This window comes from Hyperolius riggenbachi, chromosome 8, assembly GCF_040937935.1.
Source record: "Hyperolius riggenbachi isolate aHypRig1 chromosome 8, aHypRig1.pri, whole genome shotgun sequence".
NCBI lineage: Eukaryota > Metazoa > Chordata > Amphibia > Anura > Hyperoliidae > Hyperolius > Hyperolius riggenbachi.
The window spans coordinates 218,089,999-218,109,864 of NC_090653.1; the positions used below are offsets into that span (position 1 = coordinate 218,089,999).

General features: G+C 44.0%; 1 protein-coding gene across 1 annotated transcript in view; it reads right to left on the reverse strand.

Moving 5' to 3' along the window:
• LMX1B (LIM homeobox transcription factor 1 beta) overlaps window positions 1-19,866 on the reverse strand; it is a 244,127-nt gene that overhangs the window by 19,729 nt on the left and 204,532 nt on the right. The window contains exon 3 of the mRNA XM_068248170.1: window positions 414-646. Coding sequence (XP_068104271.1) covers window positions 414-646 — 233 coding nt within the window. The remainder of the gene's footprint in view (window positions 1-413; window positions 647-19,866) is intronic.

Below are 19,866 nucleotides of genomic sequence, written 5' to 3' on the forward strand. Positions count from 1 at the left end.
CCAGTTTAGGAATGGTTGGTAATGCCCATTTCCATTTCCACAGAAACTCCGATTTCCACCAATGCCAATTTCCGATTTTCCGTCTTTCCGATTTCTGATTTTCCGTTTTTCTAATTTTTGGGGGGTGTTTTATGAGTCATTTTTTGCATCAGAAAATACAAAACATAAAAAAAAATATTGTGATTGGTCTGAAATTACCGCGGTGATCCAATTTTTGTAGAAAAATTCTGCATTTTCTGATTCATGCTTCAGAGTTCCTTGGTTGGGCTAAAATTACCAAATTCTGATCAGAAATGCAGACATTTCAATTGTACGGAATCCAAATCAGCATCTCTAAGACACTTATGGTTTTTATACTGACTACAACTCTTGTGCAGTACCATACATTTCCAGTCCGCTCAGTTAATACTCACCAGAATCTGAGTCGTCTGGACTTCCGGAGCTTAGGAGGTCTTTTTCTTTTTCATAGTCACTCTTACATAAAAGCTGTCCCTCTTTGAGCACAAACTCATCTCCTTTCCGTAGCTGTCGCTCACATACACAACAGCAGAAGCAGCTTAGGTGATATACACATTCCAGGGCACGCATTACGAATTCTGTCGGAGCGATCTTCTCCATGCACCCGCTACATTTTGCTGCAAATAATCTGAAAGACACAAAATGAAAAGCTAAGCATTAAAATCACATTAAGAATCTACAACATAAAACAGAGAAACCTAGCAGAATTACTCAGTTGTACCCAGAAATCTTCAAACCCTACACCCTCGTCTGTCATTTTGACACATTACAGCAATAACAAGCAGTCTATCCATAGGGTATAGTCAGCATGTAGTATTGGGGCACCTCTGTCGCGTATATAATTTCCTGAGCTGTAAACGTTTGACTTGATCAATCAATATTCTCCCAAAGTCACACAGATACAAATACACAGTCATAGAACACAGATTACTGTGGTGTGGCTAGCTAGGTAAACCGTTAAAACGTGCAAATTTTAATGCAAACGTAGTTTTATATGCCAATCTCAATGGGAATGTGCTTTTGTGGCTGTCATTGCAACCCAGCAGACCTTAGTTTAAAGGTCTTGCAAGGCATTTTGGGGAAAGAATTTGCTGCTGGCAAATGCACATCAAAGTTTGTGTTCACTGGGAGGGCTAAAGCGCAAATCATGATACCCAAACGCACGTTCATGAATTCCCATCCATACTCTCAAATAGGGATGGCAGTTTGTGGGTACAAATTCACATCAGTATTTGCATATACTTATGAAAAGGGAGGAGGTTGCGCATCCCTAAAAACATGCTGCAATTGACTGGTTAATCGTTCAGGCATGCACCACCTCTATTAGGCTGAAAATGCATGCCCTGCGCCCAAAACAAATGCTACATTTATTATACTATGGAGGAACTTTGGCTTCCACTATAGTTTGCATGCAAAGTATAATATACTGGACACTTGCGCCACGGTGAGGCAGACCTCTGGGCAAGTGACCTAACCTAAATTAAAAACAACATATGTATAACCTTGGGAGCAGCTAAGCAAAAATGTGTAACTTACATTTTAATGGACAGCGAGGAGAGGGCCAGCGCATACCACAAAGGCTGCATCTGAAATGACGAACAGCTCACATGTGCAGAACCTATAATAAGCTATCTGCACACTTTGCATGCAGTTCAGATGCAAATCATATGCATAACTAACTACTATTACTTACCATGCAAACGGGAAACTCAGGAATACAGGCTGGGAGCAGCTAACCTGGTAGTTACATACTAGCAAAATTATGAAAAGGGGGGAGGTGCTAGTATGTAACTACCAAGTTAGCTGCTCCCAGCCTGTATTCCTGCGTTTCCCGTTTGCATGGTAAGTAATAGTAGTTAGTTATGCATATGATTTGCATCTGAATTGAATGCGAAGTGTGCAGATAGCTTATTATAGGTGCTGCACATGTGAGCTGTTCGTCATTTCAGATGCAGCCTTTGTGGTATGCGCTGGCCCTCTCCTCGGATTTGCATATACTTATTCCCATAATGCCCAACATGACCTTTAAAATAAGGCCAATAGGAATTGAGTTTGCGTCAGGATTCACCTGATAAACCTCACTACACTTAATGCCTTCAGGTCAGGGGCATAACCAGACTTAATAGGGGCCCTCCTGCAAAAATGATATTATTGGGCCCCCTTTGTCTCCGAACCCCACAGGACTGGGAGCTGGTGAATGGCAGCAGAGAGTGTCTTGCTGTGAAGCAGCCTCTGAAAGCAGGAAATAAATCCACACGCTCCTTCACATGGTTTTGGTGAGTGAATGGGGAGGTTTCTTTTCTAATTGGCTGCACTTGCAGTTAGGGAGAGGGAGGTGGAGCCTAAGCCTCTGGGCCCCCATGCGATGGCAGGGGTCGCAGGGGTGATTGCTACGCCCGTGCTTAAGGTGCATACACACATTAAATTTTGATTGGTCAATTTTGCCACTTCCATGGATGATGAGATGGTATGACCTGCAGTTATCTAAGGCAGGCAATAAAAATAGCTTACACAAAGTATAAAAAAGGTTGCCATAATTTTTGCTTCTTTTCAGTTATGCATATCATAAAATGGCCATCATTATTTTGTTATGTAGCAGAAAGAAATGGTGGAGAAGCAGCTAATGTTTTGTACATGTGCCAAGTGTGGCAGCGACCCTGAAAAGGGCAGAAAATGAAAAGAAATTAAAAAAAAAAAGCATTGGAAAAGGAAACAGTGGATGGCTGCTGCAAAACCAGTCCCAAGTGATGAAAAATGGTGCTCAGACCAACACATCTGCCAGCGGCTTGTTAAATACTACCCGAAATACTGACATTTATGTCCACCGTATTGTAACTCCTCCACGTTTATACAACTTACCATATTTGTCAAGCAGGGCAAATAAATATGTTCACCGCTTTATAAATATGGTATTGTACATTGCATTAAAGTGGAGGAGGGAGGTAAGTATCTAATTTATCACTTCTAAAACATTAATTATGAAATTATTAATTTCAGCGTGTGTGTGTGCGTGTGTGTGTGTGTGTGTGTGTGTGTGTGTGTGTGTGTGTGTGTGTGTGTGTGTGTGTGTGTGTGTGTGTGTGTGTGTGTGTGTGTGTGTGTGTGTGTGTGTGCGCGCTTTCCATGCAAATTTTCAACATTTTCACACCGAAAATGCTATTTTTGATTTCGAGAAAATATCAATAAACCTACATTTTTCTTTCAAATGCGAAAAATCATGAGAAACCCCCAAAATCTGTAATTTTACCGTGAAAAGTACGAAAATAGTTTATTCATTCGCAAAAAACTATAAATGTATTACAAAATGATTTTCAATGGCATTATCGCTCAAAAGTCAAATTTTACATTATTTCCGTGAGAATTATTGAAAAAATAATATTGTTATTTCGGCTCATCACTGAGATATATGAGGTTCTTATATAAATATATCAAAGCAAAGTTCTTATAGATCAATATATCAGAGGAAGGTTCTTATAGATCAATATTTAAGAGGAAGGTTCTTATATATCAATATATCAGAGGAAGGTTCTTATAGATCAATATATCAGAGGAAAGTTCTTATATATCAATATATCAGAGGAAGGTTCTTATATATAAATATATCAGTGGAAGGTTTTTATAGATCAATATATTAGAGGAAGGTTCTTATATATAAATATATCAGAGGAAGGTTCTTATATATCAATATATCAATGGAAGGTTCTAATGCTGGGCATACACGGCACTTTCTTTCCTTATCAATCAAGCCGCTGATGGGCTCGATTGATAATATCCAACAGGTCCGATGGTCTGCCAGATAGTTTCCTTGCTCGATCCCGGGCGGGAAGGGGGAATCGATCCGTGCGGACGAGCGAGGATGCGCCGGCATCGAGCCAGCGGCTCAATCCGGTGCATAACGTGCCGTGTATGCTCGGCATTATAGATCAATATATCAGAGGAAGGTCCTTATATAGCAATATATCAGAGGAAGGTCCTTATATAGCAATATATCAGAGGAAGGTTCTTATATAGCAATATATCAGAGGAAGGTTGTTTTCTGGATGCATTGTTGAATCTCAGGTATGAGTCTTGCTATTATTTCCACATTATTGTGCTGGAAGGGGTTGATGAGTCATGAGTGTACATTTATAGGGCAGCGGGCCGCCCGCACCATCTGTCTGATAAATGAGTAATTCTTTATCTATGCAGCTCACCTCTAGCATTAAATGTGGTCCTTCACTTTTCCTTAGCAATTTCATTTCAATGTTTACTCTTTTAATATTCCGCTGTGTGCCTCTCCGCTGCCTCCCTCTTGCCAGTAATTTCCTTCTGTTTATCCACAAGCAGGTTTAATTGTTTTACTACAACATTTATTATGAGTGCGGAGATAGGCGCTGCGCCGCACACATTACATGTGCTTCAAGGAGCCTTTTATAGATGTCACCCTGCTTTATTCAAACAATCACCCTCTTTGACAGGAAGTTTTCACAGCAAAAAGAGACAGAATATATACTGTATATACTGTATGCCTAAATAGTATACTGTATACTATTTAGGTTTTATTGATTTAAAAAGCATCCATTTATTGCACAGTGCTGGACATTAAAGTGGTATTCCGGCTATTGTAAAAATAGCACTGTGCTCCAGTCCAAGGCAGGCAAAAAGGGTGCCGGACATTTGGGCGCTGCTCAGAGGGTAGTTTGGGCACCGGCAAAAGACGGAGCCCAAATTACGAGAAAAACAATGCACTTGGGCCGCCAGCAATAGTTGGCAGCTGAATTGCATCTTTCCCCTGAGTCCATGGCAGCCTGGAGGGGGAATAGTAACTAATGCTGCCAGGACTTTTGCAAGAGCAGAGTGAGCTGTTTTTTCAGCTTCACCCTGCACCCCAAATTTCCCAGTGCTGTTTTTGGATGTATGTGCTCCAGTCCTCCCTTGGTGTCTCTATATACCTTTCCAGCCACCTGCCAGCCATATCAGGTGCCCCAACTACCCTGAGGTCTGCCCACTGTATGCCTTCCTGCACTTCCATGGCAAAAGTATACAGCATCAGTATGCCACTTTCAGGGACAATAGCCATTTGTGCATAGATCTGGCGGTATCTGCTAGCAACAGCAAGTATCCTGTACGCCACTGAAAGTGAATTGCATTGGGGACATGTGCCCAGCTTGGTAGTAGGCACCTTAGGCCCCATTTACACGTAATCAGTGTGTATGCGTTAGTGTGCGTTAGTATGCGTTAGTATGCGTTAGTGCGCGTTGGTATGCGTTTTTTCCATAGGGAAGAAGATTTCAGTTAAAACGCGTTAAGTGTGTACTGTGCCATAGGAAACCATGGGCATTACTTTAAAAATCAGCTTTCTTTCAGTTATAACTGAGAGCAACTGATTAAGTGTAAAAGGGGCCTTACACTCATTGCAGGCAAATACTGTATTCCTATGGTGACAGTAAGGGGGAGGGCAGGAGGACTGGTACACATTAGTATTGCCACAGAAGGTGGAATATCCCTGTATGTAAAAGGTGTTGGATGAGTATCGCTACCAGAGACCATAGGCCGTAACATATGTCTGTCTATCCATTATATCTATCTATAACAGATAGTAAAAGGGTGATAGCTAGTATTAGGGCAGCTCGCATTGGCATTAGGGCAGTTGGGAGGGCAGGTCTGTATAGGCACTAGGCCAAGGGTGTAACTAGGGAGGAGCAGCCACTGCAACTGTAGGAGGGCCCAGAGATGGGGGGCCCAACTACTAATCTTCCCTTTCTCTGATACTCTAGATCAGGTGTTGCTACACATGCTATAGGTATGAATATCCTGATGGCCACAGTTGTTTTATGACCCTTGTATGATGGGCCCCAACTTGTGAGGGTCACCAAGGGAGGCAAGGGATCAAAGTTTTGCTGGGGGTCCCCGTGATTTGCAGTTGTGCCCCTGCACTAGGCAGTTGACAGCAGCACATTCACAATCTGTTGACTGTTTCTATGGATCTGACAGGTGCTTGCAACTTGCCGGAGGTGCTTGACGCAAGTGGTTTGCTACATGTGATGCTTCATGCAGAGTCTAGTGACAAGCTTGTATTTCGCACAGTAGTAGTTTTGCAGCAAAATTCACAATTACAATGGGAAACTACAATGCAAAATTCCAAACAAGTACAAAAATACTTTTGCACATAATAGTTGTCAGAATGCGTAATTTTGCAATAACTTTCAATTTCACAACATACCATATATACTCGCATGTAAGCCGACCCACGTATAAGCTACGGTACCCACTTCTCCCTCAAAAAGCAGGGAAAAGTAATTGATTCGTGTATAAGCCCCCTCCCCAGTATAGCTCCCTCCACAGTAGCCAAATGTGCCCCCAGTACAAGTCATCCCCTCTCCCCATAGCCAGATGTGCCCCATGGATGATACAGCTGTCAAGATGCCACTAGGGGCTTGATTCACAAAGCGGTGCTAACTGTTAGCACGCCTGTGAAAACCCCCTTAGCACGTCTAAACAAGCTTTTCGCGCATAAAACTTTACGCGCGCAAAACTTTATGCGCGTAAAACTTTACGCACGTACTGCACAGAGCGTAGGGCGCTCCGCGCGAAGTGCCCATTAAAGCCTATGGGACTTAGCGCGCGTAAAACTTTGCGCACGTAAAACTTTGCGCACGCAAAGTTAGCGCGCGATCTCATTGAGAAATCCGGTGCTAACCTACTTAGCACCCTGGTTAGCGCGTCTAAAGACTTTAGACGTGCTAAGTAGGTTAGCACCGCTTTGTGAATCAAGCCCTAGATCTCATAAATATGAGACACAGCGATTGCCAAACAGGAAGAATCCTCGATCATTGTACCACTGACACATTGCTGGCATGCTCCGCTCCACAAACCAGGGGACACAGATAGTCTTGAGCAGCACACTCTGCACACCATGCTGCAGGGGTGGGGGGCATGGACTTATCAGGGAGCCAGCTGGCAAGAGTAGGATCGCTAGTGCACAATCCTAACACTCCTCTGCCAGTAACAAAACCTTCTCCACCATCCGTTCTGCTCCACTGACTCACATAAGTAGAGGGAGTAATTTTTCAGCATATTTTTTGCTGAAAAATTAGGCTTACACGTGAGTACATTAGGTAAATTTTAGGGGAATTTTTGCACTCAGGCTCATAGATTTTCACACAAATACTTATCTAGGTAAAAATGTGCTTAAAATCGATTAGTGAATTTTTTGAAAATTACTGTAGGATTGGCAAAAATTATGTGATATCAAGAGTACCTGCGAAATTGTAATTATGAGCGAAATTGCAATGGCAACAATTATGCAAATGTTCATGAAAATTGTGCAAAAATTCACGTGCATTACTGTAGCAACGCTTGCGTTACTTGGACACCATGGGTCGCACTAACATTGTAACCCACAATACTCAGTTGGCGATAGAACCGGTACTTTCTTAACTTTTTCTCCTAAGTTTTCTCCTAGGGTTTTTTTTCTTTTACACCTAATTAGTATTATTATTATTATTTATTGGATTTATATAGTGCCAACATATTAGGCAATGCTGTACAATACAGTAAAATGCCTTTTAAGCCACCAGCAAGTAAGAAAATACTCAGAATAATGTTGGCAGTACCTTTTCACCAACTTTTTGGTACTTTTCCAATTGCAGAGTGCCGAAAAGTTATTTTAAACAGAAGATGAAAAATGATCTCCTAAGAGAAAACTTCGGGGAGAAAGTGAATTGAATAAGGGCTGATGTGTCTGTTCAGTACTTGGCCCTGAACTGTAGCGTGAGGGGTGGTGTCCTGACCCGTGCGGGCGACGATGTTTTCATGCGTGTGTGCGAACCTTTCTTCTCAGTAAAAACGTCAGACATCTTTTACAGTTGAGAATTTTTGAAGGAGAATATTTTTTAAAAGCTATATGTTATGGTAAGAGCCCAGCCCCATGACATTTCATGGAGTCCTCCATTACTTTACAGTTGCCTACAAACGTGTATTTCCATAGATCTCATCGCAGCAGAAGAGAGTTCATGCCTCTGCCGCCTCCCCTTAAATTAGCATACATTTTTGTTCTTCATTTTGGCAAACGCTGAGAGATTCCACTTCTCTGCTATCTTAATTTCTCAGTCGGAAGCAACAAGAACCAGTTTGTGAGATTTGTTGTGGCAGTTATGCAGCTGCAGCAGCTTTGTCAGTGAGAATGATCCTATTACTCACTCTTACTCCACACACTGCTCCGTATTCCACTCTTTATACTAGGTACACAGAAACAAAACAACACAAGCCGTTACCGTACATCTATGCATGCATCTGATGTAGAGCAGGATCATCCGCCAGGCAACGTAGGCAGGTGCCTGGGGCCTAGTCGGTGTCAAGGGACCCACCGGCCAACTTCTCTGACCTTTCTCCACTTCAGCTTACCAAAAAGACCACAAGGGGCCCAAAATCTACTCCCATGCCTAGGATCCCATTACAACTTAAACCATCTCTGGTCTGATGTCCCTCCCCCTTCACTGAAACTGTTTATAGGATATTAGATTTTTGTTAATAATAATAATACTTTTAGATATTCAATAATACTTCAGCATTAACTTGATCTAATATTGATCAGATTGCCTCCACCAGCTGCTTTGTACTCCTTGATGAAGAACAAGGCTATGCAGGTGTCAGCTCTGTGCCCATCCCCCACGCATACCCTCTCGCCTGTGCATGGTCAACAAAAGTATGGATTTTATCGGTGAGGGCTCTATGTAATTTCCATTTTGTTTGTTTATTTTTTTTTTTTTTGGGGGGGGGGGGGGAGGGGGGTTGAATCAAAAAATTTCTAATAAGCCTTAATCCTCTTACCTCAGGTTACTTTAAATTCACTTCTTTTACCAGAAAAGTGTCATAAGAGTACTCTATCCACGAAACAGAAGGCAGGTCATTGTGACGCGCACTCTTCATGACCTGGGCGCTTATGTCTATGGCCACGTAGCAGTGTAATCCAGGTGCCAGTGATCGCTGGACCCCAATTACTTCTACCTCTAAGTTTGTATGACTTGGAGGTGGAATAGTAATTAACGCTACCCTGAATTTGAGCGGCAGCAGGGGGAGCCATCATTCGGCTCACCCTGCACCAAAGTGACCAGGTGGCAAAAATCCACGTACAATTATTGGGTGCTCAAAGCAGAAATTTGGGGGCCACGTAACTGAATTTTTTTAATTTTTAAAGATTAGTTTTGGGATTTTTTTGTGTGTTTTGTATTAACATATTTTTAACTATACTTTTAATTATAAATTAATTTTGAAAATTATTTTTCTGAAATTTATTGTTATGAAAATAAGGTTTGGAAGAGGTGTTTTATGGTTAGGAATCAGGAATGGGGGGGTGTAGGGTTAGGTGTCAGTAAGGGGGGTTTAAGGTTAGGTGTCAGTAAGGAGGGTTTAGGGTTAGGCGTCAGGAAGGGGGGGGTAGGGTTAGTATGTGTCAGTAAGGGGGGTTTAGGGTTAGGCATCAGGATGGGGGGTTTTAGGGTTAGGCGTCCGGAGGGGGGGTTTAGGGTTGGGCGTCAGGAAGGGGGATTCTAAAGTCAGGCATCGGAGGAGGGAGCCTTCTATGTAAGAGTAGAGTTAGATTTAGTTGTAGTAAAATATTGGTAACATTTACCATTGTTTTACTATTATAATTTCCACTGTAAATATTTTTTCGTTTTCATTTGACGCCCAATTCACAATGGTATTTATCGTTTACACTTATATCGACTTCACCCGGTGCCGATTTTTCCTCGTGGTTCTATTTTATGCACACCTACCAGACTAGAAGAGGCGTGTCCCAGACCAAACTAGAGATTTTAACAGCCCTTCAAAAAAAGAGCAGTCTCCTGACTGAAAAGAACAATAGAGATGAAAAAGTGGCTTATCACTACACTCAGCACTTCAGTGATACTCAAAATAATAATTCCTTCATCTGAATCAAGGTACAGAGTGCCTGAAGAGACTTGATGGACAAGTGGATATTTTCAACCCGCAAGACTATTTTACTACGGGATTTGACAGGTGCAATATTTTCCACCTTTGGTTGTGATGCATAAATGATCGGTCTATAGTTTGCACACAGGCTTCTCATTAACCCTTTTACGGCAAGAACAAGTTAAACATTCTGTGTTGTCTAATAAACACATTCAAAGCTATAAAGAGCAGAAGTGATATCCGTTCCACCTCCCTGCCTAATAAAATACTTCCTGTGGATTCTCCTTTATGACCGATATCTATCACTGGGCTGAGAAATTTACGAGGACCCCTCTTGTTATTGCTCCGAGCCTTCGAATTAAAACAATTTTTCATTTCCAAAAGTCTCGCGTGCTGTTGTTCCTAACGGCTCTCTCCTGCCCCCTACTCAGCTTCGTGTCTCCGCACAAATGACACCCCGAAGACTTCATGTGTAATATCCTCAGAATAGGCATGAAGCAGCTGCCGCTGGAAAACCAAGGAGGTTTTAATGGCAATTACAGCGATGTTTAACAATTAGAAGAGAACTTCCACATAACGGAAGGGGAGGTTGTCAACAACTGGGTTTACGTAGGGTTTATGTGGTGTTTTTTTTTATCATGGAGTTTTGTACTTACACTAACCTGCTGGAAACGGGTGTCTTTTAGCTATAGCCTGAAAGTGAACTTGGTTTACTGTGTTTGTGAACTGATAATGATGCTTAGCTGGTGCAATCAGCCTCCAGATATATCCGTTACGCTGAACTTTAGGAAGCTCCATAGTCTTGATTTAATAGAGGCCTTCACAGTCTTCCGACCACCTCAAATACCTCAAACCATTACTTATTCAAATGGTACTGAATGTATTACTGCTGGCAGGCAAAAAAGGATTGAGATGAAATGCGTCCCAAGGCAAAATATTAGCTTTGGTCTTTCTGGTAAGCCGAGGTAGGAAGGGGTTAAAAACGGGGCATTTGGGTACCTTGACACCCAGTTGAACCCAGGCATCTGCCTAGTTTGCCTGGTGGATGATCCTGCTCTGCTGGCAGATAAGGAGACTCCACATATTTGTGGAAAACCGGAATGGATGAAGACAGATCTGTACAGGCCAAAAGGATCCAGACAAGGGCTTAACTACAAATTGTTAACATCCTGTGTTTACAAATTAGCTGCACTGCCATGGCAGAAGAGATTCCTGAGCTGATACAGCTGAGAGATGAAATAACAGTGGTGATTAGTCACAGATGAGGAGGAATTAGACAGGGTAAACTCTCTAAATACATATACAGTGCATTCCTCTAAGTTTTCCTTCTGTCCTGTGCAAGACGTCAGGTCCAATTTAAACTCATATATGTATAGAGCTAAACTTCCAGTATTTGTTTTCTTATAGCCTATGTGATGTCTATTGGCTGCCTATATTCATCTGCTATAGGAGTGATCTGGGCCACAAATGGAAAGTTGCCTATCAGCAATGTTTATCAGAAAGTCTCCCATATGCCATGGTCATGGGCCGGTGTACACAGACACCTCTGATCACTGAGCATGTCATTCTCTCCATACATCCACTGCATTCTGCAGGACAGAGTCAGCAGTGGAGCAGATAAAAATGTTGTACAAATAAGGTTACATATTTAACACAGATCTCTTTGAAAGTAAAATAATAGAGGCCGCCTGCTGGCACACAGAACCCGAAATAAAGTGATGGTAATCCCAGGGATCTGATGTTAGCTGTGTGTATACAGGTGCTTCTGATCCTTATCCCAAACACAGATGCAGATAAAGCACCTTATCACATGTTACTGTTTGCAGAGCACTTCTCTGCCTTTCATTCCCACTTTGCTCCTCTCTTTTCTCTCCTACTTATCTGCTCTAATAAAGCCCAGGCAAGGCTGAAACCTCCCTTGCCTCCTCTGCAAACTATTTAGAAAGAAGACTTTGTGATCCTTTCCTTGCCGCTAGCTCATTGCCTTTGCGCTGGCTGGGTCATCATGTCTGCTGTGCTCACACTGACACTCACTGCTCATAACTTTCACTCATTAAAGTGACCTTGTAGTGTGATGGATTTGGAAATGTCCATATTTATTTCCTTTTACACAATGCAAAAAATGCTAATTTCCTGGCTGTCCAGGAAATATTTTCAACGTCATTAATGCTGGACTAGGGTACTCATCTTAAAATTAGGAATAGGGTACTCATCTTAAGTCAGTGGATATACAGTCGGTATAAAGGCCCATACACACGGGGATCGGGAGCTGATCCCTCCGGCAACATTGTTGGCTCAACACTGATAGACGCAAAGTCAGCTGTGTAGCCAACGACGGGTTCTGTTGCTATGCGGCAGAGGGATGGCGAAGCAATATGCACATGATGTCACGCGGTGGGCAGGGGAGTGCGAGGACATTGGAGTTGGCCATTAATGATCTTGCGGAGCAAAGGTCGGGGGATGCTGTACACATGCATGACTGTCGGCTGAGAAGCTCGTTATTGGCCGCCTCAGACGACTTTGATCATGCGTGTGTACGAGCCTTAAAGTGTACCAGAGATGAAAAATAAACTAATAAACTAATGAGAAAAAAAATTGCATCTGTCCTACTACTCCTAAAAATTACTCTTTTAGATATCTCATGGTTTTATTTTATGTATACGCATTTACAAAGCAGATTTAATGTTTCATAGTCTCTGCTCAATTGCAGTGTGTCAAGAGTCCCATAGTGAAAATACATGAAATATTGACCTTTTTATCTTTATCACTCACAGTAAAAAGCCCAGGTATCTGCTTAGGAAAGTGTTTTATAGCTGTAATTTGTTATCAGTGAGCTGTCTGAGTCCTGACTACAGAAAAACTGTCAGTTCCATAGCTAATGATAAACTCTTTCAGGCAGGCAAAAAAGAAAAGGAGCACAGCATAAGGGTCTGTATGCTTGCCACTGTACATGCACATGTCTATTTCATCATGTCACATGTCACCTCTGGTACACTTTAAGAGGCACAGGATCGCCAAGCAATATGCATTGTTTAAAAGGAAATAAACATGGCAGCTTCCATACCATTAACTACAAGTGTTAAAGTGTACCTGAAGGGGAAAAAAGTGCTGTGAATGGGTACTTCCCCCATTCCAGGGGCGTAACTAGAGGAGAGCAGCACATGCAAAGGCAATGGGGGCTCAGAGCTGTGGGGGACCCCCAACTACTAACCTTCCCTTCCTCCAATACAGGGGACTATACTTCAGATCAGGTGTTTTTGTGGCTACATGTTATGAGTGTTTTATAGCCCTTGTAAGATGGCCCCAAGCCTGTAAAGGGCAAAAAGGAAATAGATATGGCAATCTTTATATGCCTCTCACTATAGTTATCCTTTAACCTCCCTGGCGGTCAATTAAAACCGCTGGGGGCAGCGCCGCACTATTATTTTTTTCTTTTTAAATCATGTAGCTAGCCTATCGCTAGCTACATGATAGCCGCTGAGCAGCGGCATCCCCCCACCCTCTCCGACCGCCTCCAGCGATCAGCGGAAGCAGGAAATCCCGTTCAGAACGGGGTTTGCTGCTGGGCTTCCCCGGCCTCCATGACGACAATCGTGATGACGTCATCAACGTCATGATGTCATCGGGAGTCCTAATCCACCCCTCAGCGCTGCCTGGCACTGATTGGCCAGGCTGCGCACGGGGTCTGGGGGGGGGCGGCGCGGCGCGTAGCGGCGGATCGGCAGCGAGCGGCGATGATCAGATGGTACATGCAGCTAGCAAAGTGCTAGCTACGTGTTACAAAAAAAAAATTATTGCAAATCGGCCCACCAGGGCCTGAGCGGTGCCCTCCGGCGGCATAGCCCGAGCTCAGCTCGGGCTTACTGCCCAGGAGGTTAAACTGTCTCTCCTGAACTTCATACACCCCTTTGTTGCCAAGTATTGTGATGTTCTTATCTGTTCCAGAGACAAAAGATTCAACCAATCATGGTATGGAAGACAACTACTGGCCAATCACACCAGTTAGAATACCAGTTTTGGGTGACATGGCCCTTTGATATGATCACGTTGGCTGTGTTAATATAAACTATAAAATGCTGACAGTTGTTCTGAATCTGGTCTACAGTGCTTATAGTCTTGACCAGTGGCGTAGCTAAGGAGCTATGGGCCACAGTGCAAGTTTTACATTGGGGCCCCCCAAGCACTCTATACATAACAATTTATACAGCGCCTCAAAATCTGCCAAGGACAACCACACGATGTGAGACCAGATCAGGCGCTAACATAAAGGCAAAGGGGGCAATGCCCCCAGGGCCCCAAAGCCTGTAGGGGCCCCAAGGTGTCTCTCTCACATCTTAACTGTTGCTCCTCTGGGCTTCTGCCGAGTCTTTGGCAAGTAATTGGGAGAGAGGGTCATCACCCACCTCAGGGGCCCAGGAGGGAAATTTGGCTGCAATAAAGGGCCCTAATGCCACTTTTCATCGGGGCGTCTGTTAGGGGGCCCCTGGGCTAATTTTCCCCTTTGGGCTCCATTCTTACTAGAACCAGCCCTGTGAAAGACAAGACACAGAACAATTATATCGTGCTTTTCTCCTGGCGGACTCAAAGCGCCAGAACTGCAACCACTAGGGCTGGCTCTATTGGCAGTAGCAGTGTTAGGGAGTCTTGCCCAAAGTCTCCTCACTAATTACATGCTGGCTTACTGAACAGGAAGAGCTGAGATTCGAGCCCAGCTCCCCTGTGTCAGAGGCAGAGCCCTTAACCAGTACACTATCCAAAGGTGCAAGAATTCAAAGCATCTATAGAAGTTATTATTACTAGCACAGGACCAATAAAGAGCTAATGCTGCGGTTGAGGGAGGGCCCCTCAGGGCTCCTCTCACCCAAGGGCCCCGGTACAGTCACAACCTCTGCATACTCTATTGCTACGCCACTGGTCTTGATGTTAAATAACACCATATTTACCGGTAATGCTCAGAATGTGGTTAGTGGCCAACTCATTCTAAATCAAGCTAAATAGAAATTTATGCACCAGACTAGTTTCAAAGCAAACATATTTTCCTTCTTAAGCATTATTAAATAACGGAAAAAAAAAATCTGTGGTACTGTATTGCATGACAGCCAACAAATCATACCAGAGGAAAAATGAATCTGATGTCTTTAAAGTACAAAATGACCTTCTTAAAGCAGAAGGTATTTTCACGTTTCCCTTTGGCCACTGAGCAGTGTCTGCTCCCTCCACACATCTTCATACACCAGCTAGGAGCTACAGACTGCAGTACAGGGCCGCTGTCACTGCTGTAAGCCTGGTTGCTGTGTATGGAAGGTTGCTAAGTGAGATTAAACCTTTTACTTGGGCTTAATCCCTCCAGCTCCCGTGTCACCGAGAGCTATTTGAATTCCTCGCTCTTGTTTGATAGTAAACAGCAGAGTGAATACACAACACAGAGGGGACCGAACCCCCACATCCCTAATCCTCTTCCCCCCTCCCTGGAAATATTTTTTAAGGTTGCTATAGCATTGAGTCATGCATTGGTATGCACTTTAAAAGAAATCCTGCTGAGTCTTAGCCGGAAAAAATAAGCAATGGATTAGAAAAGAGGGACAAAAGGAGGGAGGAAGCATCAGAGCAGAAAAGGGGTTAAATAAATGGTCGCCAACTTTTTCGGCTTTAGTCAACAAGCGGCGGTATTAAGATACAGCAAGGCCTTAATTCCCTATGGGGCAATAATGTACTGCACTGTAATGATCTATTCCAACTGGAAGTAAAGTCCGTTAACTGCATGCTATGCAAAATGTTTAAACCTTGCTTACAAAAGCTGTATATTGTATGCAAAAAAGCTGACTATTAAAAAGAAAAAAAGAAAAGTCCAACAGAGTTTTTTTTATAATATAAAACCATACTTTTTAGTTTAAAGAGTACTTGAAATGGGTTAGAAAAAAAAAAGCTGCTGTCGGGCCGCACGCGCTCCCACTTCGTGCTCCCAATGCCGGGAGCATTCTGCGCCTGCACAGTATGGCGTGGGTACAGTATGGGAGCGCACGCGTGGCTGTGCTGTACCTGCACAGTTAGCCTTGGACCGGAGGACTTTGCAGGGCTAATTGCAAATGATCCAGAAGGTGGGGGAGGACAACTAGGGAGCAACCAGGCTCAAGAGGGATGGAGGAAGCCCCAGGTATGTATTTTCTTTTTCCTGCCCCATCTCAGCTTTAATTTAAAGGACAACTGTAACGAGAGGGATATGGAGGCTGCCATATTTCTTTCCTTTTAATTAATACTAGTTGCCTGGTAGCCCTGCTGATCCTCTGCCTCTAATACTTTTAGTTATAGACCATGAATAAGCATGCAGGGGATCAGGTGTTTCTAACATTATTGTCAGATCTGACAAGATTAGCGGCATGCTTGTTTCTGATGTTATTTAGGCACTACTGCTGCCAAATAGATCAGCAGGAAACTGGTAATAAATATGGCTGCCTCCATAGCCCTCTTGCTAAGTTGTCCTTTAAGGAAAATTACATGTTTAGGCCCATTTCACACAGGCGATGCATGCCTGTCAGCTGCTGTATTGCACTCAATGGGTACTGGGAATCGCTTGGTATGGGCATTATGTGGGCATATCTAAATGCAGCCACAGTAGATGTGACAGGAAGTGGTTCTTTGTTGCCATGTCAGCGCATTGCGTATCAGATGCAGCCATGCGTGGGGTTACAAATGTTTACGCTGCCATTCAAGTGCATGAAATTGCTACCGGAAAGTGCTCAGTGGCTGAACTGCTTGCTGAGTGTGCAGTTCTGTCCTCCGTGTGATAATGAGTTGCTGGGAAAAGTGAATCATTTCAATTTTGGTCTATTTATTGCAAAGTTGACTGGCAAAAATTATTTCAGCTCACTTTGTTTCCATGTGTGTGTAAAACACAATCAATCCACTGGGTTTATAACAGAAACTGGCAGATCCCCATGTCTGAGTACTTCTCTACAGACAAGTGCATCCCTGCGGCGTACACGCAAGTCCGCATACGGATGCGCCACTCTTTGAAAGCACTCAGGGATGCAAGCAGGTTTGTAACTAGAAATCACTGGGCCCCCTGCAAAACTTTGGATGGGGCCTCCTCGCCCTTCTCCAGCATCACTACAGTACAGAGCACTTGGGAAGGGGGTGGAGAGGCTGGGGGTAGAGCAGTGCTGTACACAAGACCCTGCTTAACATTGAATAGGGACTGTCTACAAATCTTTGTCTGCAACACTTTGTATGATACATTATCAGTGGCTGAGCAGATGCTGTCATAAGAACAATTGTGCAGAGAGCAGAACGTTTTTTTCTCTCTGTGCTCTTAGTTGTCAGTCTCTCAGGACAGGGAAAATAAAGCTTCTCCCCCAGGGGGGCCCCTGTGCTTCTGGGCCCCTCTGCAGCTGCATCTCTTGCAGGGTCTATTGTTGCGCCCCTGGATGCCAGTATTTTTGCACGCTGCCCAAGGAGCAGAGATGGATTAAGATGTAATGGGGCCCTAGCAGTGGCGAAGCTAAGGATCCTTGGGCCCTCCAAGCACTCTATACATAACAATTCATATGGCACAACAAAACCTGTCAAGGACATCCACAGTATGCAGTAAAAGCAGAGGAGGGGAACAGTTTGTTAAAGATCACCACTATTCAAAGCATTAATAGAAGTAATCATTACCAGCATAGCACCATTGAAGAGCTAATACTGCGGTTGAGGGAGGGCCCCTGGTTTGCCTCTCTGGTCCAAGGGCCCCGGTGCGGTTGCACCCTCTGCATCCCCTATTGCTACGCCACTGTGCCCTAGGCAAGGTAGATTTGGAGACCCCTTGAGGTCTTTTTGGTAAGCTGAAGTGGAGAGAGATGGTGGAAAGTGAGAGGTGGGCCCCTTGACACCCACTAGGCCCCAGGCACCTGCATAGGTTGCCTGGTGGATGATCCTGTTCTGCCGAGGAGTACCAAATACTCAGTTGGTCAAAGAACTACAATAGGGGACAGGGCAGGAATGACGAGGCGGATGATCGAGAAAGCTCTATGGTATCCAGAGCCTTCCCTCTACATAGCTAAGTATCTAACCTGAAGTGAATTTCCTCACTTCAGGTTTTGCTTTAAATACATGGAAATATGTATAACTACCAGCCATTTGCGCCTGAGGCGGCAGGATTGTTTTGTGAAATGTGTTGCGCTTAAAGAGACTCAAGTGTCTAAAAAACATCTTTTTATTTAATAAATGTGTTTAATCTAATAGCCGTAACTAAACCGCTGCATTCCCGCCGCTGTAAACTATCTAAATCCCCCCGAACTCTCCCCTCCCTCTCCCCTGCAAAATCCACGACTTTCTTGGTCGTGGATTTTGCTGCCCTAAGCGCTTCCGTGTGAGACAGAACTATGAGCTGCAGCCCTGCCTCACACGCGTCTGTCAGCGGATCTCCGCCTCTCCCCGCCCCTCTCAGTGAAGGAAGACTGAGAGGGGCGGGGGAGAGGTGGCGATCCGCCGCTGACAGACGCGTGTGAGGCAGGGCTGCAGTTTATGGCCCTGCCTCACATGGAAGCACTGCCCGGAGTTTGGGGGATTTAGTTAGATTAGAGTGGCGGGAATGCGGCGGTTTAGTTAGGGCTATTAGGTTAAACACTTTTATTAAATAAAAAGAAGCTTTTTTTGAGACTTCAGAGTCTCTTTAATGTAAATACAATATGTTATTTGTGGAGGAAGTTTTTCCTCCCTCCAGCATTTCTCACCACAAGCATAATAACATGTGCATCATCTGTTTATATGTCCAGTTACTCCTCTTCATCAACACACTCGATGAAACTCGGCTAAGCCTGGCAGATTGATTTGGCCAACCACCGGTCAGGAGCATTCGCTCATCCCACCACGTGGTGTCATTCCTGCACCACTCCATAGGTTCCCAACCCCCCAGGTAGCAACCTAAACACTTGAGCAATAGGATCCTTCGGGCTAGCAATGCGTCTGTGCAGTTTTAGCCCTGAGACGTCTTCTGGAGGGAATCCATTATGTCCCAGAGATACTGTCCTACGTCAGAAGGTGACAGACTCCTGAAATTACAGTGGATATTATTGGTGGCTTCAGTGATAAGAAGGGAAGCTCCGGTACTCAGTTCACTAACAAATCCAAAGTAACCCCTTCACTTCAGCAACTCGGATCTGTAAAATTACTCATCGTTTTGACATGCAGTTTCCACAGAGGATGTGCTTTTACCATATTGGCTATCATTCATAGAAGAGCTGTCGGTAAATTAAATCCGTGCGGGGAAACACCGCTGTCGGTATTTCCGCCTTCTGGGTGGTCATTCATAAAAATGTTGCCTATTGCGATAGGAGTGCGGAGATATCCCGCTGTAGGCTGTCGGTAGGCATGCGGAAACAGGAAAAGCTGGCGGAGTCCCTCCATGCGGTGTTCTCTCTGCTGCTGCTTGGGAGGTCTGTCCCATTCACTTACATATACTCTGCATGCCTATCGCTACATCCAGGGGAGTAATCCCTGTCCACATACCTCCTGCGTTAGTTTTTTATGAATTGATATTTTATTACATTTCCGCATGAAATCACCGCATAATGCGGTGATTTATCGCTCTGCTCGGGAAAGTCCGCTTCGCATGCGGAAACAGCCTTTATGAATACACATTTTGCTTCGTGGTCGGTAAAGTCGGCTGTTTTTAGCATTTCCGCATGCGGGAACGCTTTATGACTGATAGCCATTGTATGTCTAGTTTCTTTTGCCAAGGTAAGTATGTAAATGACATAAACGGTGTAATGGTTAAGGGCATTGTCTCAGGCATAGGTGACCTGGGTTTAAATCTTGGGTCTTCCTAATTAGTAAGCCAGCACCTATTCCGTAAGGAGTTCTTGGGCAAGACTTCCTAGCACAGCTATTGTCTATAGAGCATGTCCTAGTGGCTGCAGGTCTGGCGCTTTGACTCCACCGGGAGACAATTGC